Source organism: Petaurus breviceps, unplaced genomic scaffold, assembly GCF_028583685.1.
Source record: "Petaurus breviceps papuanus isolate PSGF00001 unplaced genomic scaffold, PetGlider_PUasm1.0 216, whole genome shotgun sequence".
Taxonomy (NCBI): domain Eukaryota; kingdom Metazoa; phylum Chordata; class Mammalia; order Diprotodontia; family Petauridae; genus Petaurus; species Petaurus breviceps.
Genome location: NW_027185867.1, coordinates 3,142,898 through 3,167,268, shown reverse-complemented (window position 1 = coordinate 3,167,268; position 24,371 = coordinate 3,142,898). Strand labels below are relative to the sequence as shown.

At 37.4% G+C, this 24,371-nt stretch overlaps 1 protein-coding gene across 1 annotated transcript in view; it reads right to left on the bottom strand.

Moving 5' to 3' along the window:
• Positions 1-1,366: 1,366 nt before the first annotated feature.
• Positions 1,367-24,371, bottom strand: part of IL15RA (interleukin 15 receptor subunit alpha) — a 63,650-nt gene continuing 40,645 nt past the window's right edge. Inside the window, 3 exon segments of the mRNA XM_069094265.1 lie at positions 1,367-2,110; positions 2,113-2,177; positions 2,864-2,924. Coding sequence (XP_068950366.1) covers positions 2,031-2,110; positions 2,113-2,177; positions 2,864-2,924 — 206 coding nt within the window. The 3' untranslated portion in view covers positions 1,367-2,030.

The following is a 24,371-nucleotide window of genomic DNA, read 5'->3' as shown; positions in this document are numbered from 1 at the left end:
ATATTGGTGGTGGTAGTTTAAAAGATTGCTGTCTCCGCTGCTGAAATGTGTTCCACCTGCTCCAAGCACAGTGCATCCAACACTCTGAAAGCTGCCCCTGGGCGGTTTCCTCTCCCAGATGTGCCATTCGAAATCTGGCAGATTGATTTCATTCAAGTGCCATCTACCCATGGTTACAAATATGCTTTGGTTATGGTCTGTATGTTCTCCCAGTGGGTGGAAGTGTTACCCTGTTGTACTGCCACAGCCTCTGGGGTAGCAAAAATCTTTAGAAAAAAATCATTCCATTAGGGTGATGGTGGGGTAGCTCCTAAGGAAATACATAGTGGTAAAGGCACCCATTTCACAGGAGATTCATTAGCTAAGGTACTTTCATTCTGGCCAATTATTCAGCACCTCTATTATGCCTATCACCTCCAGTCATCAGGAATAGTTGAAAGAGTTAATGGGATGCTTTTTAAAACCTGCCTTGCTAAAGTCTGTGAGGAGCTAGGTATCCCCTGGCCTAATGCTCTTCCTTTAGCCCTTCTAAGCCTTAGATCTAGACCATTTGACTCCCATTAGCTCAGCCCCTATGAGATAGTAACAAGTCACCCAATGCTACTCTCCTAGTGGGTGGAAATAGCAACCAAATATCAGAGACTTATCAACTTGTCTCACACTCTTGTTCCTATACTATAAATGAATTATGAAGATATAAGGTATATAGATCATATTTATCATTAACACTTAATTGAATTTATCTGTGTTCTTCCAAGGTAGTGAGCTGAGAAACTTTATAGTTGGGGCAGCTAGGTGGCACACTGAATGTAGCACCAGCCCTGGAGTCTGGAGGACCTGGGTTCAAATGTAGCCTCAAACACTTGACATACTTACTAGCTATGTGACCTTGGGCAAGTCACTTCACCCCAATTACCTTGCCTTCTCCCCTCCAAAAAAAAGAAAAGAAACTTCATAGTGAGGGAATGGTTATTTTGATGGGGAAGCAAGAGTAGCTTAAGAACAATAGATATGGAGGAGGTGCTAACTGGGAACTCGGGGTGGACAACCAGATAAGAAGGAGAGAGAAATGAAGAAATGTGTGTAGAAATGGGAAGTGTGTAAGTCCTTGCAGGTGACAGAAAACATTGCTGGGATCAATGGTAATTCATATGGTCTTGCTCCAGTGTTTCCAGAAAAAAGCAATGCTGTAAGGAACCATAGAGGGGAACACCGATGTGGAGGAGGAACGCTCAGGTTCCCTCCAACCCTACTCCTCTTTTCCCTTATTACAACTACAAAGTACTCAGTCTATATTCTCTCCATTCTTTTTCCTTCCTTCATTTGTAATGTACTTTTAAAATCCTTAAAACATTATTCTGCTCACTTTTATGTTAAAAAATTAAAATATAATTTTATTTTATCTTACATCATATTACATACATTCAAACAAGTATATAAACTAGACATATACACATATAAAATAAGTATATCATCTATTTTGAACCCATGATCCCAAAGTCATCAGTCAAAAGGATTGATTTATGCCTAAATTTGCACATTTCTCTTCTGCCTGATCAATGACTCCCTTACAGTACATTTTAAGGGAAGCAATCTAGCTGGAAATATGTTTTTTAGGCATTGAAATGCTCATCCTTTTCATTCAAAAATAACAAATCTTTTAACAAGATATTTCAGAGGAAAGACTTACAGGTAATTACTGCCACAGGTATATGTTCCCTTTGCCATTTGTAGGTTAGATTGTTTTTTTGGAAAAAATACTCAGGTTCCTTTCCATCTCCAGACAGCCAAATGAAGTAAGTACCTACTAACGAGTATCTGGAGAGTTGAACTTTTGCCTGACAAACTTTCCCGCAATGTACTTCTTAAGGTACTTAATAGATGCATAAGGGACTTGAAGTTAAGAGCTGTGTACCCCATCTCAGTTGCAAAGCTTAGATTTTTCATTCTGGCTTGTTTCTCCCTGTTTATTTAAGCCAAAGAAAGCTCTTTTCTGCTAAGGTAAATGTGACTTCTTTATCCAGACCTTGCTACATAAGAGCAATGGATAAAAGGGATTTGTCTTTCCATTTTTCTACAGGTTCTGTAGTTAGCTGTCTACACCTTCTCTGCTGTCAGTTCCCCCTCTCATTGGCATTGCTTCCATCTCAATATAGTGTTCCTCTGGGACTGGATCCCTGAAAAGCAGAAAATTCATTACTGTCAGAAGGTCAAGTATCCCCTGAGCTCAAATCAATAAGTATTTATTGACCTTTTTGTATGTATAAAGCACTATGCTGTATGCTGAAAGGAAGTCCAAAGTATTATATAATAATATTTTGTATAATAATATTGCTATTTTGAAGTATTGAAGCACAGAAAATCTATTTACTCATTTTTCAATAGCCCATCTTAATTCCTTTAGAAATCACAGGGCTTGATAGTTGAAAGGGAACTTCAGTCCCCAGTATGTGGATCAATGGCCTAGATAACCTTTGTCCTGGAGATGAACTGAAGATGTGAGTTAATAATACCCGTGAATGTATTTTTATCTCTTTGGAGGAAAGTTGAGATGTGCCAAGCCGTATTAAATACAATTTTTGACTTGTGAATTTGACAGTGTGTTTAGGAAGGGAAGTAGGACTACAATAGCTCCTCTGTACTCATGTGGCACCATTGGGGGGGACAATGAGAACAGAACAGGGTACAATTTTCACTCTGGAGCTCTATTAGGCTGAGTGACAGCAGGGACATAGCCTGTGACCATCTTGGTGGCTGGCAATGGAATCACAGAAGACAGGAACTCTCCATTTTCTGATGGGAATCAATTTCTCTTATATGGAATGAAGAATGAATTCTTCTATTTTTCTCTTGTGCTACTTACCTTCTTCTGATGTAGCACACGCATACCAAAATAGCTAACAGGATACTTACAGGAACAACCACTAGAAGAGAAGCACAAAACAATGTTTGTGTCATGATAAATCCAAAGATCTAATTTATGTCTAAGATCCTGAAAATCCTTTACAACTTGCAACCAGCTTATTCTTGGTATTGAATTCTTCTCTGAGTGTCTGTGGTAGAAAGAGCTCTATATAATCCCTCACATCTCCATCACCCTATCCTGATCTCTCTTATACATGTCCTTCTCCTCCTCCCCAGCTATTTGCTCCCTTCACAATATAAATTGCCCAGATTAACAGAAGAGGAAATAGAATACTTAACCCTATCTTAGAAAAAGAAATGGAACAAGCCATAAATGAGCTCCCTAAGAAAAAAATCCCCAAGACCAGGTGGATATACAAGAGCATTCTACCAAATATTTAAGGAACAATTAATCCCAATACTATATAAACTATTTGAAAAAATAGGCAAAGGAGTCCTACCCAGTTCCTTTTATGACACAATATAGTTTTGATACCTAAAGCAGTGAGAACAAAAACAGAGAAAGAAAACTATAAACCAATCCCTTTAATGACCTATTGATACAATCTGAATGCTTTCTAAGGAGGAAAATGTTTCTAGAAGGGTGGAAGCAGACTTCACTATCTCCTAGGCTACTGCCTTCCCTCTGAAATTAACTTTTTTTTTATATCTATTGTTCTATTATCCTTCATTCTCCTAGAGTGGAGAAGGCTCATTCATCAGCTAATATATTTTATTATAAGTATAAATAAAAGGTAATCTCAGATATACGATGTTCCTCAGTACAAATGTCTCCCTGAACTCAGCTAAAAAAGATACTTAAATAGAGATTATTGTCTAAGAAGATTAAATTAGAATATTAGAATATCAAGCCTGGAAGGGATGTAGAGGAACCTTTAGTCTATTGCCTCATTTAAAAAAAATAAGGAAAAGGACACCCAGAGAGTAATATAGTAACAGAACCTAAATTTTCCAAGACACTTTTCATGACCCCACAAGGAAAAAGAATACAAACACAGATACATAGAGAGATGTCATTTCTCCTTCCATTGTTGCTTTTATTTTATTTTTGGTTGGGAGAATAAGAAAAAGAGAATATAATATTTAGAGAGAATAAATTATTTAAACAGGAAAGGAAGAAGTATATAGATGCTTATTTTTTGGCTTGTTTTCTTTTAAATTGATTGTGTAAGTTTTCTGCCATTGAAACCAATGGGATTGATGAAAACGTACTTTGCCAAAGGAGTAAAAGTAAATGGTCTGGACTACATGGAAATGTGGAGGGCAGAAGGAACTGTAAGCAATGCAGTGCTTAGAATTCAAGTACTTCAAAGAACTCCTGAGAAATTCAGGCTTTCATCACTGACTTCGATTGATTTTATAGAGCACACTGAGAATACTTGGTATATTTGCCTGAAACTCAGCAGAAGCAAGGAGCCCATCGAAGATCTGTGTGATTTAGTCAAGAGGCATAAGAATAAAAGAGTGGGATAGTGAGAGAAAAAAGTAGATGTCTCAAGGAGAAGGAAGGTAGCCTTAGAGACATGAAAGGTATACAAGGCTTTTCAGATGACTTGGGAGGTATAGACAGGGCACAAGTTTCCATAAGCACTAAATGTGTAGGGATGTGCCCTCAGAATTTTCATATGAAATCCTTTCAGGCATCAAACAAAAGTGGAGACTTGGAGGAGTGGCCAGCAAGCTGATCCACCAGCTGCAAGGGCCATTCCCAGGCCTATCACCCCAGGGCTGAGATCTGTCCCATCCGGGTAAGAGAAAATGCAGGGCCCATGGCAGTGGCAGCAGCTACTCCTGGGACTATCAACTCTCAGATTGGAAATTTAAAAAGCACTATCTGAACTTCCAGGGACTAGAATGGCAGAGTGAACCCTGGCTGCTCCAATCCCCCCCTCTGACCAGGAAAACACAGAAATTATTGCCCAGAGAAAATTTTAAATAGTAAAGGCGTGGGAGTCCTAGAGGAAGGGTGAGGCTAAAGCCTTGCCTCAAAATGGGTTAAAAAAAAAGATTGCAAAGACAAAGACTCTAGAATCCTATTATTGGAGGAACCAAATTGAGAAGGAGACAGCATTGACTCCACACCTACAGCTGAAGCCTCAACAGGGAATATGAACTGGTCTAAAGCACAGAAAGCTCTTGAAGAGCTCAAGAAGGACTTTGAAAAACAAATTAGAGAAGTAGAAGATAAAATGAATAATTCTTTTAAAATCAAAATTGCAAAATTAGAAAAAATATTACAATGAAGAAAACAGCTCCTTAAAAAGAAAAATGTGTGAAATGGAAAAATACATGGAAAAAGAGCTTCAAAAACTAACAGAGGAAAATAATTCCCTAAAAACTACAATCAACCAAATTGAAGCTAATGACTCTATGAAGCATCAAGAATCAAACAAAACATCAAGAATGAAAAATTAGAAAAAGAGGTAAAATATCTCAAGGGAAAAATAACTGACCTGGAAAATAGATCCAGGAGAGATAATCTAATAATTATTGGTCTACCAGAAAATCATGATGAAAAAAAGAGCCTGGACAACATCTTCCAAGAGCTCATCAAGGAAAACTGCCCTGAGATCCTAGAACCAGAGGGCAAAATGGAAATCGAGAGAATCCACCGTACACCTCCTAAAAGGGATCCCAAATTGAAAACTCTGCAAAATGAGGTTGCCAAATTCCAGAACTATCAGGTAAAGGAGAAAAATATTGCAAGCAGCCAGAAAGAAACAATTCAAAGATCACGGAGTTTCAGTAAGGGTCACACATTGAAAGATTGGAGGGACTGGAATATGATATTTTGCAAGGCAAATGAGCTTGGGTTACAACCAAGGATCAGTTATCCAGCAAAACTAAGCATAATCTTTCAGGCAAGGAGATGGTCATACAATGATATAAGGGACTTCCAGACCTTCCTGATGAAAAAGCCAGAGCTCAATGGAAAATTAAATCTCCAATTACAAGAATCAAGAGAGACATAGAAAGGTAAATAGGGAAAACATACATGCACACAAACACACACACACAACTTATTATATAAGAACAAACTGTTTACATCCCTATATGGGAAGCTGATACCTGGTAATATTAAGAACTGTATACTTAACATGATATTTAAAAGGGATATAGATAAATAGAGGGGGTGGTACAAACTAAACAAAATGATGATTAAAAACCTTATTAAGGGGTGCAAAGGGACCTGGAAGAAGAGGAAAGAACAAAGCAGAAAAGGGTAAATTATGCCACACAAAGAGGCATAAAAACATATTATAGTAGAGGGGAAGAAGAGAGGGAGATGAACATTATAAGAACTTCGCCCTCATTAGTCTTGGTGTAAGGAGAGAATAACATAATCAGTTAAATCTAGGACTCTATTGAGAAAAGACATGAAACCTATCATAATAGAGGGAAAGAGGGGAGGGAGAGGAGCATTGCATGAGATCTATTCTCATAAATCTTGGTTTAAGGAAGAAATAACATACTACATTAAGCATAAAAATCTTTTGAACCCTACAGACAGTAGGAGGGGGAAGGGCTAAGAAAAGGCAGGGTGAATAGAAGGGAGGGAAGAAGTAGTAAGGGGGAAGGGTAGGAAAAAGGAGGGGGGCTGATGAGGGAATACTGAGGAAGGCAGTGGACAAAAGGAAAACTCTTAAGGAGGGAAAGAGAGAAGTGGAAAAATAAAAGCATAAATGGGAAGGAATAGCATGGAGGGAAAGATACAGATAGTAATTATAACTGTGAATGTGACTGGGATGAACTCTCCCATAAAATGGAGGTGGATAGCAGAATGGATTAAAAACCATAATCCTACTATATGCTGTTTACAAGAAAAACATCTGAAATAGGGGGATACATACAGGCTAAAGGTAAAAGGCTGGAGTAAAATATATTATGCTTCAGCCAAAGTAAAAAAAGCAGGGGTAGCAATCCTTATCTCAGAGAAAGCAAAAGCAAAAATAGATCTAATTAAAAGAGAAAAGGAAGGAAACTATATCCTGCTAAAAAGCACCATCAAAAATGAAGCAATATCATTATTAAACATTTATGCATAGCATCCAAATTCCTAGAAGTTAAGGGATTTAGAGGAAGAAATAGATAGCAAAGCTATACTAGTAGGCAACCTCAATCTCCCCCTCTCTGAACTTGATAAATCTAACTTGAAAATAAACAAGAAAGAAGTTAAGGTGGTAAATAGAATCTTAGAGAAGATAGATATGGTAGATCTCTGGAGAAAACTGAATGGGGATAAAAAGGAATATACCTTCTTCTCAGCAGTACATAGCACATACACAAAAACTGACCATGTTCTAGGGCATAAAAACCTCAAAATTCAGTGCAGAAAGGCAGAAATATTAAATGCATCCTTCTCAGACCATGATGTAATAAAAATTGTATATAATAAAGGGCCATGGAAGGATAGACTAAAAACTAATTGGAAACTAAATAATACTAAAGAATAAGTGGGTCAAGCAAGAAATTATAGAAACAATTAGTAACTTCATTCAAGAGAATGACAACAATGAGACAACACACTAAAACTTGTGGGATGCAGCAAAAGCAGTTCTTAGGGGAAGTTTTATATCCCTGAATGCATACATAAATAAAATAGAGAAAATGGAGGTCAATAAACTGGGCATGCAACTGAAAAAGCCAGAAAAAAAACAAATTGAAAATCCCCAATTAAATACTAAATTAGAAACAATGAAAACCAAAGGAGAGATTGAAATTAAGAAAACCATTGAACTAATAAATAAAACTAAGAGCTGGTTTTATGAAAAAAAAAAATAAAATTGGTAGACCTTTAGACAACATGATGAGAAAAAAGAAAGAAGAAAACCAAATTATGAGTATCAAAAATGAAAAGGGTGAATCTACCTCCAATGAAGAGGAAATTAAAACAATAATTAGGAATTATTTTGCTCAATTGTATGCACATAAATTTGACAATCTTAGTGAAATGAATGAATATTTACAAAAATATAAATTACCCAGATTAATTGAGGAGGAAGTAAATTACTTAAATAACCCCATCTCAGAAAAAGAAATCGAACAAGCCATCAACGAACTCCCTAGGAAAAAACCTCCAGGGCTAGATGGATTTACTAGCGAATTCTATCAAACATTTAAAGAACAATTGATTCCAGTACTCTACAAATTATTTGGGAAAATTGGTGAAGGAGTACTGCCAAATTATTTTTATGACACAAATATGATACTGATACCTAAATGAGGAAGAGACAAAACAGAGAAAGAAAATTATAGACCAATTTCCCTCATGAATATAGATGCAAAAATTTTAAATAAAATATTAGCAAAAAGACTACAGGAACTGATCACAAGAATAATACACTTTGATCAGGTAGGATTTATTCCAGGAATGCAAGGATGGTTCATTATTAGGAAAACCATCAGTATAGTTGATCATATCAAGAACAAAACTAGCAGAAACCATATGATTATCCCAATAGATGCAGAAAAAGCTTTTGACAACATACAACATCCATTCCTATTAAAAACACTAGAAAGTATAGGAATAAATGGAATCTTCCTTAAAATAATAGGTAGCATCTATTTAAAGCTATCAGCAAGTATTATATGTAATGGGAATAAGCTAGAAGCATTTCCAACAAGATCAGGGGTAAAACAAGGATGTCCACTATCACCCCTCTTATTCAATCTGGTACTAGAAATGTTAGCAGTAGCAATTAGAAAAGAAAAAGAAATTGAAGGAATCAAATTAGGCAAAGAAGAAACTAAGCTATCACTCTTTGCAGATGATATGATGATATACTTAGAGAATCAAGCAAAAAAACTACTTGAGACAATAAATAAATTTGGCAAAGTTGCAGGATATAAAATTAAACCCACATAAATCTTCAGCATTCCTACATACTTCTAATGAAATTCAACAGCAAGAGATAGAAAAAGAAATCCCATTTAAAGTTACTGTAGACATTATAAAATATTTGGGAATCTACCTCCCAAAACAAACCCAGGACCTATATGAACACAACTATAAAACACTTTTCACACAAATAAAGTCAGATCTAACTAACTGGAAAAACATTAATTGCTTGTGGCTGGGTTGAGCTAATATAATAAAAATGACAATTTTACCTAAATAAAATTACATATTTAGTGCTATAACAATCAATCTACCAAAAAATTACTTTGTAGAGCTAGAAAAAATAGTAACAAAATTCATTTGGAAGAACAAAAGGTCCAGAATATCAAGGGAATTAATGAAAAGAAATACTAGGGAAGGTGGCCTAGGCATACCAGATTTTAATCTGTACTACAAAGCAGCAGTCATCAAAACTACTTGGGACTGGCTGAGAAATAGAGTAGTGGATTAATGGAATAGATTGGGTACACGAGACTCAGCAGTCAATGACTGTAGTAATCTACTGTTTGATAAACCCAAAGACCCCAGTTTTGGGGATAAGAACTCTTTATTTGACAAAAACTGCTGGGAAAACTGGAATATAGTATGGCAGAAAATGGGCATAGACCATTATCTAACACCGTATACCAAATCAAGTCTAAATGTGTGCATGATCCAGGCATAAAGGCTGATACTGTAAGTGATCTGGGAAAGCAAGGAATAGTGTACTTGTCAGACTTAAGGAAAAGGGAGGACTTTATGACCAAACAAGAGTTAGAGAGCATTGTAAAATGCAAAATGGATAATTTTGATTACATTAAATTGAAAAGTTTTTGTACAAACAAAGTCAATGTAACCAAAATGAAGAAGGAAGTGGGAAATTGGGAAAGAATTTTTAAACCAGTATCTCTGATAAAGGCCTCGTTTCTAAAATATACAGAGAATTGAGTCAAATCTATAAGAATACAAGTCATTCCCCAATTGACATAGGATATGAACAGGCAGTTTTTAGAGGAAGAAATTAAAGATATCTATAAACATATGAAAAAATGCTCTAAATCACTATTGATTAGAGAAATGCAAATCAAAACAACTCTGAAGTACCACATCTCACCGGCCAGATTGGCTAAGATAAAAAAACAGGAAAATGACAAACGCTAGAAAGGATGTGGGAAAATTGGAACACTAATGCATTGTTGGTGGAGTTATGAACTGATTCAACCATTCTGGAGAGCAATCTTGAACTATGCCCAAAGGGCTATAAATAATTGTATGCCCTTTGTCCCAGCAATACCACTGTTAGGGTTGTATCCTGAAGAGATCACAGAAATGGGAAGAAGACCTATACGTTCAAAAATATTTTTAGCAGCTCTTTTTGTAGTGGCAAAGAACTGGAAATCAAGGGGATGCCCATCAATTGGGGAATGGCTAAACAAGTTGTGGTATATGAATGTAATGGAGTACTATTGTCCTCTAAGAAATGAGGAGCAGATGGACTTCATATTTACCTGGAGAGACTTATACAAAGTGATGCTGCATGAGCAGAGCAGAACCAGGAGAAATCTGTACACAATTACAGACACAACGTATGTGGGACGACCAACTTTGATGTACTGGACTCTTCTCAGCAAGGCAAGGCTATAAGACAACTCCAAAAGACTCATGATGGAGAGAGATATCTACATTCAGAGAAAGAACTAGAAAGAACTAGAGAGAACAGAGTTTGAATGCAGACTGAAGCAAACCACCTGTTCTCTTTCTTTTTCTCGCTTGGTTTTGCTTCTTTCCCATTGTTCATCCCATTGGTTACAATCCTTCTTCACAACCTGACTCTTGTCTAATGTGGAAGTATTTATATATCCTATACTTGATTGCATGCCGCCATGGTGGGGGGAGAAGGGGAAAGGGAGGGGAAGAAAATTTGAAACTCAAGGGAATATGGAACTGAATCTTGTAAACTAAAAGTAAACAAACAAATTAATAAAGACAAAAAAAGTGGAGACTTGGAGATTTCAAGAAACTTTGATTTAATAGGTATAGGTACTCTAATGAAACAGATTACAAAACTCTTAACCTTAGGGGTCTTTATGCATTTTTATGGCTGAAAAAAATTTTGCAAACCAAGGCCAGCTTTTATCCTGGGCTGTCACTGAGTCTATACCCCAAGCATATCCAGAGCTTTTGATCTGCTGCAATTATGTTTAAGAACTTAGGCTTACCCCCAAACTCTGAGCACTTTAAAAAGCAAGAATGGTCGCATAGAAAAGATAATGAAATACTGCTCCCTCCTCTCAGCACAAAGCTTGGGGACTATGACAGTAGGATGTTGAATACACTGAGTCACTGTATAAGGTTAAAAAAACCCAACCTTTTTTTTTTGGTAAAAGGGATGGTTCCATTTCTGAGGGGAGTAGAGGGGCTTTTCCAGAAATGACTCAATAATCTATGATGTAAAATGAAATATATGAATTAACCTTTATTCTTTTTAAAAGAACTTATATTTCTCTCCATGTCACAATGAGGCAGACTTTAATGGAAGAATCTAACATGTAATTAATATAAAATAGTCAGCTGTAAAAAATTCAAGATTATAGTATACAGAAGTTCTAGTAGGGTAGGAAGATGGGGAAGACATGCATGAAGTCTAGTAAAAAGAGAGGCAAAAAGTAAGATGTGGTTAGTGTTTATCCAATATTGTTCAGGGTGCTCTAATGATCAGTAACAGTTATACTAGACTAACAATCATTGAACAGAGAAGGCTGATTAACCAGATAATAAGTCTTGATGGAAATCTCACTTAACATTTAACTCTCTTTCTTCTAATTCTATGCTACCAAAGTTTTCTTACCTACAGTTTGGTCTCCTGAGTAGAACTACCCAGAGTCAATCTCTGTGTAATTATAATGTATGGAATTATTTTGCCAGTTATAACTTCCATTATAAAAGTTGGCATTCTGTTTTTATAAATCAATATCGTATGGTTAACATAAACTTGGAACCAAACAACCTCTGTGTTTACTGGTAAAATCAAGTCCCTGAGCGGGCAAAGCTGAGGACCAGATCTGTGATAACCTCAATGAGGTATTGTTACTTGTGAATCCAAATCTGAGAAACTATATTTTAGTTGTAGCAATAAGAATGTAATCTGTAGGTAGAAGACAGAAGGAGTAGGCTTAGGGATCAAACAGAACAGCTTTAAGAGTCATTGTGTAGGAAGCTCCAAATCAGTTTAGTTAGTCTGACAACACTATTAAGTAAATCCTGAAAAGCATGAAACCACACAGTGAGTAAGGTAACCACAACAATTGTATAGAAGCCACCTAAATATGTAGAGAAGTATCCTCCAGATGTATAGGCACTGAGACAGATAATTTCAAAAAGGGCAAATGACAAGGCAGGCAATTATGATGAATTTTTGTGACTCAGTGATGAATTAGATCCTAAGGAAAATGAATCATGAAGGAGACAGTAAGGTCAGGCAACATTGCTAGAAATGGCTTGGGTTTTCAAACTCAAATGACACACCACCTTTTATGTCACAAAAGCTAAAAAATAAAGGCTGAACTAGCAAATAGTCTCTACTAGTCACTTAGGTATGTCTTCACATTGACCAATAAGGTTAGCATTCCATTTACTGTAGTTGGTAAGATTTATTAGAAAAAGCAAGTTGATGCCAATAATCTAGTTTCTCTTTCATAACACTTGCTTCCTGTTTTTGTTCAATTACTATAAATAATTTACAATTACTAAAAGTGAAAGTGAAAAAAGGGAGTGGGTGGGTAGGAGAGACACTCCTTGGCTAAATTTTGTGACTGAAACACAAACCCACAGTCTCTTACAGTTTTTTCTATTACATCAATACCCCACCCTCATATGAAAAAATTCAGAGTAAAGCTAATCTCATGAATTTACACACCAGCTGCCAAACTATCCTACCTATTGAGCTCATTAGATGGGTGAGTGACCTAGAAAAGTTGGAGATGCAGGGGAGTAAGAAGAGTTGAAGAAACTCTTCAGCACAGTATTAGCATTGGAGAGAAGGTGAAGGAGGCTGGAAACTTCCTTTTCTTGACTTCTGATGATATTCTACTTGCTATGGACCATGAAGTTGTAGTCTCTGAGTATTTAGGAATTCAGGATATTTATGTTCTCTAGAAATGATTGTGTGGGAAAAGTAAAACCAGTTTGAGATGGTATTGATGCAAAGATTCAAAATGTCCTCTATAGTGGTCCTCTTGCCCCAAGTTCCTGTTGTCATTTTCTTTAACTCAGTCACTGGCACCAGCCTAGTTTGGGGCTTGGTGGTATATGGCTGGACAGCAGTCCAGGATGAGAGCAATTTTATTTAAAAAAAAATTTTTTTTTAATGTGCATACCCTTTGACCCAAGCAATACCACTTCTGGGGCTGTATTCCAAAGAGATCATACAATAGGAAAAGGACCCATATGTACAAAAATATTTATAGCAGCTCTTTTTGTGGTGGCAAAGAATTGGAAATTAAGGGGATGCTCATCAATTGGGGAATGGCTAAACAAGTTGTGGTATATGAATGTAATGGAATACTATTGTGCTATAAGAAATGAGGAGCAGACAGACTTCATAATAACATGGGGAGACTTGTATAAACTGATGCTGAGTGAAAGGAGCAGAACCTGGAGAACTTTGTACATAATTACAGACACATCGTATCTGTGACAACTAACTTTTATAGCCTGGACCCCTCTCAGCAATACAAGGTTATAAACAACCACAAGGGACTTATGATGGAGAGGTTCTACTCACATCCAGAGAAAGAATTACAGAGTTTGAATGCAGATTGAAGCAAACTATTTACTCTCTCTCTTTTTTGTTTAGTTTCTTCTTTCTCATTGTTCATTCCATGGGTTATATATAATTCTTCTTTACAACTTGATTAATGTTTAGTGTGAAGCTACTTGTACAACCTATATCGAATTGCATGCCACTGTGGGAGGGGAGGGAGGAGGAAGAAAGGGGAGGGGAAGAAAATTTGGAACTCAAGGGATTGTGGAACTGAATATAGCAAACTAAAAGTAAATAAATTATTTAAATTTTTAAAAATATTATTTTCTCCCCAATTACATGTAACAACCATTTTTAACATTTGTGTTTTTTTTTTTTTAATTTTGAGTTCCAAATTCTCTCCTTCCTTCTCCTCCCCCTCCCTGGGATGGCAGACAATCTGATATAGGTTATACATGTGTAATCATGTAAAACATATTTCTGTATTAGTCATTTTATAGAAGAAAACAGAATTTGGGCATTTTAAATTAAAACACATACATTTTGAAAACTCCAGACAGAGTAGAGCTTGAAAAAAATTCTAAGTAGTTACCAGACTAAATGACTAAAGTGACACAAAGTCAGAAATTTTCACTGTTTGTGGTAGATGTACCCATTTCTTGGAAATGTGGTAAGGAAGAGGCCTCATGTTACTGAAATCAATATGAAACATTTCTTGGAAGCTTGGGTTGGGTATGCTGAAGGCTTTCCAGACTAGCAAAGTAGGAAAAAACTGGGGCTAGAAGGATCCAATTTAGATTGCCAGAAACTTCGGGTCAGTTGGGCAGGGCAGGGGTGCCATGCAGGGCAGGGTCCATATCAGAGTGTAAGTTGGTATCAAAGAATCAATAGAATTCAAAGAGCATATGAAAAGATGCCATAGAGGGTCAGGCTGAAGTTTCAGATGACAATGAGGATCCAAGTATAACAAAGACATGGCTCTACCTGCCACATTTCAGGCATCAGAGAACTTTCCCCTAAAAATACTTTCACTGGAGAGCTAGTAGTCTACCACTACTTGCTATTTAGAAGTAAAAAAAACTAGCATCATTATGTCCCTACTAAGAGCTGTGCTATGGGCACTAAGGAGGCAAAAGGCAACCCTTAAAGAGCTCACAGTTTAATGGGGGAGACAACATGCAGATAACTAGGTACAAACAAGTTATATGCAGGATGGGACTGGGAGCAGTCTCAGAAGGAAGTCACTAAGATGAAGGTGACCTGGGAAAGACGTCTTCCAGAAGGAGGGACATTAGCTGAAGCTTGAAGGAAGCCAGAGAAGTTCAAAGGCAGAGATGAGGAGGAAGAGGATCTCAGGCATGGGAGTCAGGAAGCAAAAGCATTTCATCAGGGAGATGGGATATTTACTACGTGGGAGGAATAGCAAGGAGAACATTGTAGAAGGGTTGGCGATATAAGAAAACCAGAAAGGTAGGAAGGTAATGAAGCCCTTTGAAAGCCAAAGAGAGAACTAATAGGGAGCCAGTGAAGGTGACTGAATGGGGGGAGGCAGTGGTGTGGAGATGGATTGCAGAGAGGAAAGATTTGTGGCCGGAAGATTAACCAGCAGGCTCTTTCAGTTGTCCAGGTTTGAGGTGATGAGGGCCTACATCAAGAAGGTGGCAGTGTCCGAGGAGAGAAAGAGGCATATATATATATATACACATATGAGTGATAAGTAGAATCAATGAGACTTGAACATGGGGCGTGATAAAGAACAAGGGGTCAAGGATGACAATTAGGTGAGCCTGGATGCCTGGGAGGATGGTGGAACCCTTAACAGTAATAGGGAAGTTAGGAAGAAGGGAAAGTTTTCTTGGGGAAAGATAATGAGTTCAGCTTTGGACAAGTTGAGTTTGAGATGTTCAACAGGCAGCTGTAAATGTGAGACTGGAGGTTAGAAAAGAGATTAGAGCTATGTAAATAGATCTGAGAATTACCTACAGAGAGATGATAATGGAATCCATGGGAACTCACAAGATAACCACGTGAAGCAGCACAGTATGAGAGATAAAAGAAGAAAGCCCAGCACAGAGTCTTGGTGGACAATCACAGTTAGTGGGCAGAACCTGAATAAATATCCACCAAAGGGGAATGAGGAACGGTCAGACATGTAGGAGAACTAGGAGAGAGAAGTGTCTGGAAAACCTAGAGAAAAGAGAGTACTACACACTAAAATAACTACAGCTGGATGGTTCGCTGGTGGCAGGTCAGTGCACATGCATGTGAGGTGAGGCCTGGAAACACTGGATGAATATCTGTCTGGGAGTTACAGTTGGTAGACCACCAAGGTTTGCTCTCTGGACAAATAAACAAGAAAGCCCATTTGGCTTGTTTCACTAGCTTCTTTGAAGGACTTTTAAAGCAGAAATTCTGAATCCTTGGCCACACTTACACTTATGTATGCAAAGTCTACTCTAGAGGCCTGGAATCTTTGCGCCATTTATAGGTATCTTTGGTGGATGCTATCTGAGCTGTTTTCAATTTCTTTTGGTTCTAGCACAATCAGGGAAATTGAACAATAAAGCAGAAATGCTAAACTCTTAAGGAAGTCGGGTTCTTCGCTGAGGCACAGACCTCACAGAACTGAACAGACTAGCCAATGTCATGACCCTCAAGTATAAGGTCACCAGAATTTCCATGTGTTACCCCTGCTCTTTTAAAAACATACCCTTAGAGGACGGCCAGGTAGCACAGCGAGTAAGAGCACCGGCTGCAGTGTCAGGATGACCTGGAGATCTAATCCGGGCTCAGATACTTAGCACCCACCCAGAAACACCTGGCCATGTAACCTTGAGCAAGTTACTTAAGCCTGATTGCTTTAAAAAAAAACATACCCTTAGGGTACTGGGATAGAGGCTCAGAATAAGTGTTATATATTAAGACCTCACCACAAATTAAAAAATACTGAAAAATTGACCCTCCTCTTGTGTATACAGGCATGGTATCAAATATTGCCACAAGGGAGATTCTGAGGGGTTTATTGTTAGTTTACTTTTGGACTAGAGCTGACCAATCTTGCTGACTCTGTATTAAGTCTCATGGAATCTGACCAAGTCTGTCAGACATACTAAAGGTGCTTCTGTCCATGCTCATATTTGTAGATGCCCTTATGTGTTATACATTGGAAGTTCTATGCCAAACCAGTCAGTCAGTCTATAAACATTTATTTTACTATTATTATGTATATATTATTATTAAACATTATGGTCCATTCTGTGCCAGGCACTGGAAAAACCTTTCCTATAATGTTATGTCACTTACCTACCTGATCTGACACTAAGCCACACCACACAGTTTGTGATCCTTCAGGGAAAGGACTAAATATGCCCCAAAGTAAGAGATGGGCTTAATCCTATTACATGGTGACAAAAAATTTTTTTTACCCTTTTCCTTAGCATTGGACAGAGACCAAGCCTTAAGCTAATGGTTCAAATTTGTAAGCAGGGACTTAAATGGTTCCAGCTACTCTAGGAATTTCATGAAACTTGTGGCTTTCTCCAGGATTTCCAAACTGGCATGTAGTGGTAAATTTGGTCTAAGTGGTATATGCAACCAGATCTGTTTTCTCACCCTACACAGGTAAGGCTATCTTGACAAAGTGCTGGTAAGGAATGCAAGAAACACAGGAGAGAAGAAATAAGTACTATCAGGTGACCTTGCATGGATGGGAGTGAAATTTGGATCAGATTCCTGACATATGATAAAGTTTAGAACCATGTTCCTTTGAAATTAAGATTTTGGGTCAGCTTCCCCAAGCTGGTGAATCAGATTTCTTCAGGTTACTGGAAGAGCATTCAGGATAGGATACACAGCCTCTCTGGATAAAAATAGTTCTATACCAAAAAGGCCAATATCTTATACTTTATCCACTACAGAAATAAAACTTGCAAATTCTTAGACAAATTGAGTTGGCCTTTGAGAGATGATCAGACTAAATAATTTCAAAAGAAGGATCTTTTTATCCAGATATCCAAAAAAACCAAACCCACAAAACTCAAAAGCTTTTTATTTTTGATGAAATTTGTTCAGTAAAATGGTGCTTGGCCCCTAAGAAAATTGAAATCAGTTTTTTAAAAAGGTTATTGGCAATTTTATTTTGTTTTTGTTTTCTTGGAGGGCAATTGGGGTTAAGTGACTTGCCTTGTCACACAGCTAGTTTTTGTGTTAAGTGTCCGAGGCCAGATTTGAACTCAGGTCCTCCCAACTCCAGGGCTGGTTCTCTAGTCACTGCACTCTAGCCACCCCGAAATCAGTTTTTAAAAAGTTTTTCAAATGATTCCAAAATTAGAGAAGCCTCTCAAACAGTCTAGGGTGGCTAGGTGGCACAGTGAATAAAGTGATAGCCCTGGATTTAGGAGGACCTGAGTTCAAATGTGACCTCAGACATTTCATAGCTGTGTGACCCTGGGAAAGTCATTTAACTGTGTTTGCCTCAGTTTCTTTATCTGTAAAATGAGCTGGAGAAGGAAATGGCAAACTACTCTATTATTTTTGACAAGAAAACCCCAAAATGGGGTCTCAGAGAGTTGGACATGTGACTCAAGTGACTCAACAACAGCAACTCAAACAGTTGCCATTTTTATCTTGTGAATAAGAATCCTATCCGCATATAGTGTCCTTTAACTTTTTTTCTTCTCAACTTGGAAGAGAAAGTTTATCTTTTTAATTTTTATCATTCCTTGAGGAAAAGAGGTGCTTCATACACAAAGAAAGACAAATATTTTTTTGGGAAAAGACAATGCTTCATATTTGGTAGAAAGAATATGATTTGTCTGACCATAGTGAGCTAATCTGAATGATGTGGCAGGCTTCGATTGTCTAACAAATTAGAAACAAAGTGATAAAAAGAATTAAATTAAAAAAGAAAAAGGAAGTTTAGGACAGACCATAAAATTGCAGATTCTTAGGTAAGAAGTCAAATTAGAGGGGCAGCTAGGTGGTGCAGTGAGTAGAGCACCAGCCCTGGAGTCAGGAGGATCTGAGTTCAAATCTGGCCTCAGACACTTAACACAAAAACTAGCCATGTGACCTTGGGCAAGTCACTTAACCCCAATTGCCCTCCAAAAAAAAAGTCAAATTAGATAAATGGTTTACTTGGCAAAAAGAGAAACTGTGCCTGCATTTATTAAGCACCTACTCTGTACCAAGCACTGTGTGAAGCACTGGGGATACAAAAAGGGCAAAAATAATCTCTGCAAGTTCATAATCTAATGAGTAAGACAACATGTAAACCATTAGATAGAGGGAAAGATAGATAGATAATATAAGTTGGAGATAAGCTCAGAACAGGGAACAAGGCTCTTACTGAAGGTGGGATTTTAGCTGAGACTTTGAAAGAAGTCAGAGAAGCCAAGAGGGAGAGAATTTCCTTCAATAATCCAACTGTTGTACCCTGCCTCATTCACCAGTTACATAATATTGGGAAACCAGTCAAGATACTCAGGGCAGCATACAGGATGAGTCTTTTTGTTGTTGTTATTAACATACAAGTTGATTATATTCAAATGATAAAATATCATGATTATGAATATAAGACAAGGGGGGGCTCATGCTACTGCCAAAGCAAGCTCCAAAACAGTTACAAAGACATTGCTCAAAGATTCTGTAAATCACCAAAACTGCTGCAGGAGGCCAAGGGCTTCAGTTCTTGGGTTACATAGTCCATTGTAAAGAAATTTTTGCTGTAACGGAGTTTGAAGCAAAAGGCCACAGTGACTAACAAGGCCAGTGCCCTCTTCCCTCCCCAAAGAAGAACAGAGGCTACTTTAGAGCAAAGAGGTTGGGCTTGTGGTAGTGTCTAAAGCACTCTGAGAATAAGATTTTGGAAGCTGGTTGTATGAAGGAGGGCTTGCTGGCAGAGAGAGAGAGAGAGAGAGAGAGAGAGAGACAGAGACAGAGACAGAGACAGAGACAGAGTCAGTGAAGAGAGAGAAATATTTGTTTTTTTCTTTTATGTGTGTCTCTGATGAAATTTGTTCAGTGAAGAGGTGCTCAGCTTCTAAGAGAATTGAAATGGCCAGTCCTCATGAGCTCTTTTGTGGAGGGAATTGGGAAAGATTTACCTAGAAATATGAGATCTATAGTTATTGAAGCTTGGAAGCAGCTATCTACCCTTATTGTTAGGTGCCTTCACCTGCTACTCCTCAACTCAGTGGCCACAGTTGTGTTCTTTAAGAAGGGATCTGACACATATACATATTTGTTTATAATTAATGACTGATAGGAAATAGATATAGTCATGGGTCCTGGAACTAATGATCTAAGTGGAACGGCACTATCTTACTACAGAATCTAAAATTGGGAAAGAAGATAGATGGTAACAAATAGGATTACATAAATTATCCTTTCTTTAACAAGCCACTGTTTCCATAAACCCTCATTGTTCCTTGGAGACAATTACCCAATGTCACAACTCAGAGTCCTGGCTAATGTCTGGATCTCCTTATTTCTTGCCTTGGAGAGGTAAATTAGATTTAACTGGACAGCCAATACTGCAGTTTCAGTCCAGATATACATAAAGACCTAGAAAGAGACTACTGGGACAATCAGAACAACTGAATTAACTCCAGCTAAGTCTGGGAGAGCTTCATCTGATTTCTGCACTAGGAAACTCTATGATAATGAGCCTTAATTCACTTATGAGTGTGGTTGCCTAACAGGTTGAGATGCTCCAGTTGGAAAGAACATTCTTTGAGGACTAAGATTTCTTGAATCATCAGATATGGGCCATGAATATGCCATCACTCACCAACTCTGGCCTGATGCAGATCCCTTTGTGCAAAGGCCGTGGAATTTCTCATGTTGACAGTTCATCGACTTATCATGTGCCTTCCCTGCCTATACTGCTGCTAAAGGAATCTGGACCTTGACTCAGGGCTTACAGAGCTTCTGGGAAGAATGCATGTGGATTTGAGTAGTCCTCAATGGTGGGATCAGGGCCCTGATTCATAAGCACTCCTGAATAATGTTAGCTATTTGGTAAGAAAGAGGGAATCAAGGAATTTTCTGAACTTTAGAACAATTCATTTGCAGTGTACACAACAATTGGAGATAAAAGATGTGTACAATAAGTGCATGATAAGATTTTTGGGGATGAACAAAGAATAGGAAGTACATTCTTCAGATGAGCTGTGATATTCTATATTAAGATAATATATAAATTCAGAACATCCATTTTAATAGCTATATCTTAAGGAGATCAGACAACCTACTTACCAGCTGATCAGCAGAATAAAATTACATTTAAGTTCCAATTGCTCCTTAATCGGACCACCCGGACTCCAGAGAGTTCCCTTAATCTTCACAGCCTTCTGGCTACTGTTCAAGAGATTAAAAGACTGGAGACTCAGGTATGTGTGGACACTGTACTTTTGTCTCCACCCACTTCCTAGCTTTCTATTTCCCATCTGATATAACCTGTAATATTCAAGGAACTGCCTCAACAATATTAAGTCATTTGGCATACTGTTTATAGTATCTGGAATAGTTCACTTCAGCTCATTGTTTTGCTACATCTGCTGTATTAAAGCAAAGTATAGAAAGCTCCATAGTGATCCTGAACCAATTAGTTGGTTGTACCTTGCTACTGATCAAAAGAATCCTAAGATCAAGGAGAGCAGATACTGGAATTAATGAAGAGAGCCTCCAAAACTTCACTGCAAAATGGAGAGAGTATACAAAAAAAGGAGGGAATGTAGAAGCTTATCTATGGATAATAAGATCCATCTCAGTTGTGCTGTAAAATATTAATAAGAAGACTATTATGACAATGTTTTATCCTGAAGTCCTTGAACTCATCTGAGTCAAAAATCTAATAAATTTTCCTCTAACAGAAGAAAAACAATTTTAGGGAAGAATCTTGAGTCCCTGAAACTAACAGATTTAATCTTATTTGTAGTAAGCGAACTAAGAGAAAACTGGTCTTTTTATTTAATCCATTTAACACAAGCATCTCTTTGTATGCTTTTGACCATATTCAAAATGGAATCTTCAGAGTGACTGGTAAAGAAAAGGAAATAATTGCTTTGGAGATGGTATTTTCCCAAGGGGATGTGGACACTGACATTATTATTGTTCTGTTGATACAAAGAAAAAACCAAAAACAAAAACCAAAGCTAAACTATGTCCTTCTGTTTTATTTTTCTAGGTAATGTTGACTTTTGATTACTGTATTGTACTATGCATACTATATATATATAGTCTGTTTCTGCCAAATGGACTTTACTTTCTGTTTACTGTTACAGGACAATTCATCTCCTGTCTCAGTGCCTTTTCATGGACCCTCTTGTCCAGAATGTACTCCCTTGATTCCTCCAGATGTTAGTACAAATGCCATGGTCTGCAGAAAACCTATAATAATTCCTTCACTGAAAACGAGTGTATATTTTATGTTTTTTTTTCCTCATCTGTGTGCATATCACAAATTTGTTTTATTTTTGTCTTTGTACCTCAGCACAGTGCCCGACATATAGTAGGCATTTAAGAAATGCTTATTGAATGAATGAATTAGTTGCCAAAGGCAGATCTATATTAGTCAGTTTTTCTGCAGTGTCCAGATGGGAGGTTAGGATGAGTTGAACTAGGGTGACTACAGAATGAGGAGCAAGGAAGGCATAGATACAAGAGATACTGTGGAGATAGAATCAGCAGGATTCAGTAATTAAGAGACAAGAAAGGGTGAGAGAATTAGTGACTTACACAGAAAAATAACAAAGTAGAGAGTGTGTAAAATACCTTAGGTAGAATGAATTAATCTCTTTAAAAAACAAACAAATAATGGGAAATAAGAGATTTGGGGAGTGAGTTATGAAAATATTTTGCAAAACCAGGCAGGAAGATGTCAGGAAAATGGGCAAAATCAGAATGAAACAAAAATAAAGAATGTTACTACATATATCTCTGTCATGAAACAGCAAAAGACCAAATTGTGGTATAAGACTAAGTGCCTCTGTATTCTTATTGTATAACCTGGCTATGTTAGGGCAAAGTAAACTTTTTGTTAACTGTTCAATGACTTCCAAGTGCTTATTTTGTCTAAACATCAAACTTGAATGAAGAGGTTGCTGCATTAGAACCATCTCTGATAGCATGTCTTCCACAGGTAACAAGTAGAGGATGTTACAATGGGCTTTCTTATCAGGAGGATCATGTTATATTGATACTGCCTTGCTGGTTAAAATGTGTGTGGGTGTACTGGGGGTCGTGAACCAACTTCTCTCTCTCCAGCCAAAACAATATATTTGAGAAAAGAGAGCAGCAGTGACTAAGGAGAGGACTTTCTGTTGATAACAGGGTTGGATCTCCTCAAAGTGAAAAAAGGAAGTGACTTTGCCTCCATTTTCTTCTGTAGTAGAGACAGGAATGTGAGGTAGTGGTTTTTGTCTTATCCTTCAGTTCTCAAATGTTATGTGCCTTTCTCTGCTTGGACTGGAATAGAGAAAGCTGCTTGACCCTGGTCAAAGCAGGTCCACATGAACTGAATAGAGGTAATTAAATTCCGGCCTATTTTCAGGAATGGTTCTGCATATGTCTTTAGATTTATTTTTTTAAATATGTTTAAAAATTATTTTGTTTTTACATTGTCTAAATTTACCCCTGAACCTATCTCCCCCCTCTCTCCCATCCCAAGATTTATAATCAAGAATTATATCCTCAAAGTCAGGGGTTCTTAACCTAAGTCAGTGAGTCAATAAGCATTTATTATGTTCTGTTATGTTCTGGGCACTGTGCTAAGCACTAGGGATAAAAAAAAAAGAGACAAAAGGGGTGGCCAGGTGGCTCAGCGAGTAAGAGCACCGGCTCCAGTGTTGGGATGACCTGGAGATCGAATCCCGGGCTCAGATACTCAGCACCACACCCAGAAATAACTGGCCATGTAACCTTGAGCAAGTTACTTAACCCCAATTTGCTTAAAAAAAAAAAAAGAGAGAGAGAGACAAAAGACAGTCTGTGCCCTCAAGTAGCTTATATGCATAAAAACTCCATGTAAATGGAAAGAATAACCAAAATTGTATGCTGTATAAGTGCAATGACCAAGCTTGGCTCTCAAGCTGAGAAAATTATCTCCCTCTCTTCATTGAAGAAGTAGGGGAACTATAAGTATGGAATATTATATACTGTTAGATATAGTCCATGTGTTGGTTAATTTTGTGGAACTGTTTTATTTCTCTTTCTTTTGGAATCTTTGATATAAGGGACAGTTCACTAGGGAGGAAAGGAGAGGATACATTTGGAAATTAATGAATGTGAAATAGAAACAGTATGAATAATATAAAAATTATGTAAAATTAAAAAAAATAATTATGTTAACTCAAATGAGGCAATAAATTTAAAATATATTAATAATTATATTCTTGACTATAAAAATTACTTTTGATGAATTTATATACTTGTAGTGGGTTAGAAATTTTTTCTGAAGTACTTGCTGGTCTTCATTAGTATCTTTCTCCTCATGCAATCATACAATACAATCCTTATACAAGAGGAACATGACAAATATTGGAGGAGCTGTAGGAAAACAGGTATGCTAATACAATGTTGGTAGAATTATGATTTGGTCCAGTCACTCTGGAAAGCAACTTCGAATTATGCTCTAAAAGTCACTAAACTGTGCACACCTTTTGACCTGGTGTTACTATTACTACTACTACTGATGGGGTGCTTGGGTGCCTGTGCTTGAACCCCATTTTGTAAAATGACATCACATTTTTCCCTAGCCTCAAATCTCCCCAGCCTTATCTCTGCCTCTCCCCCCTGCTAGCACTC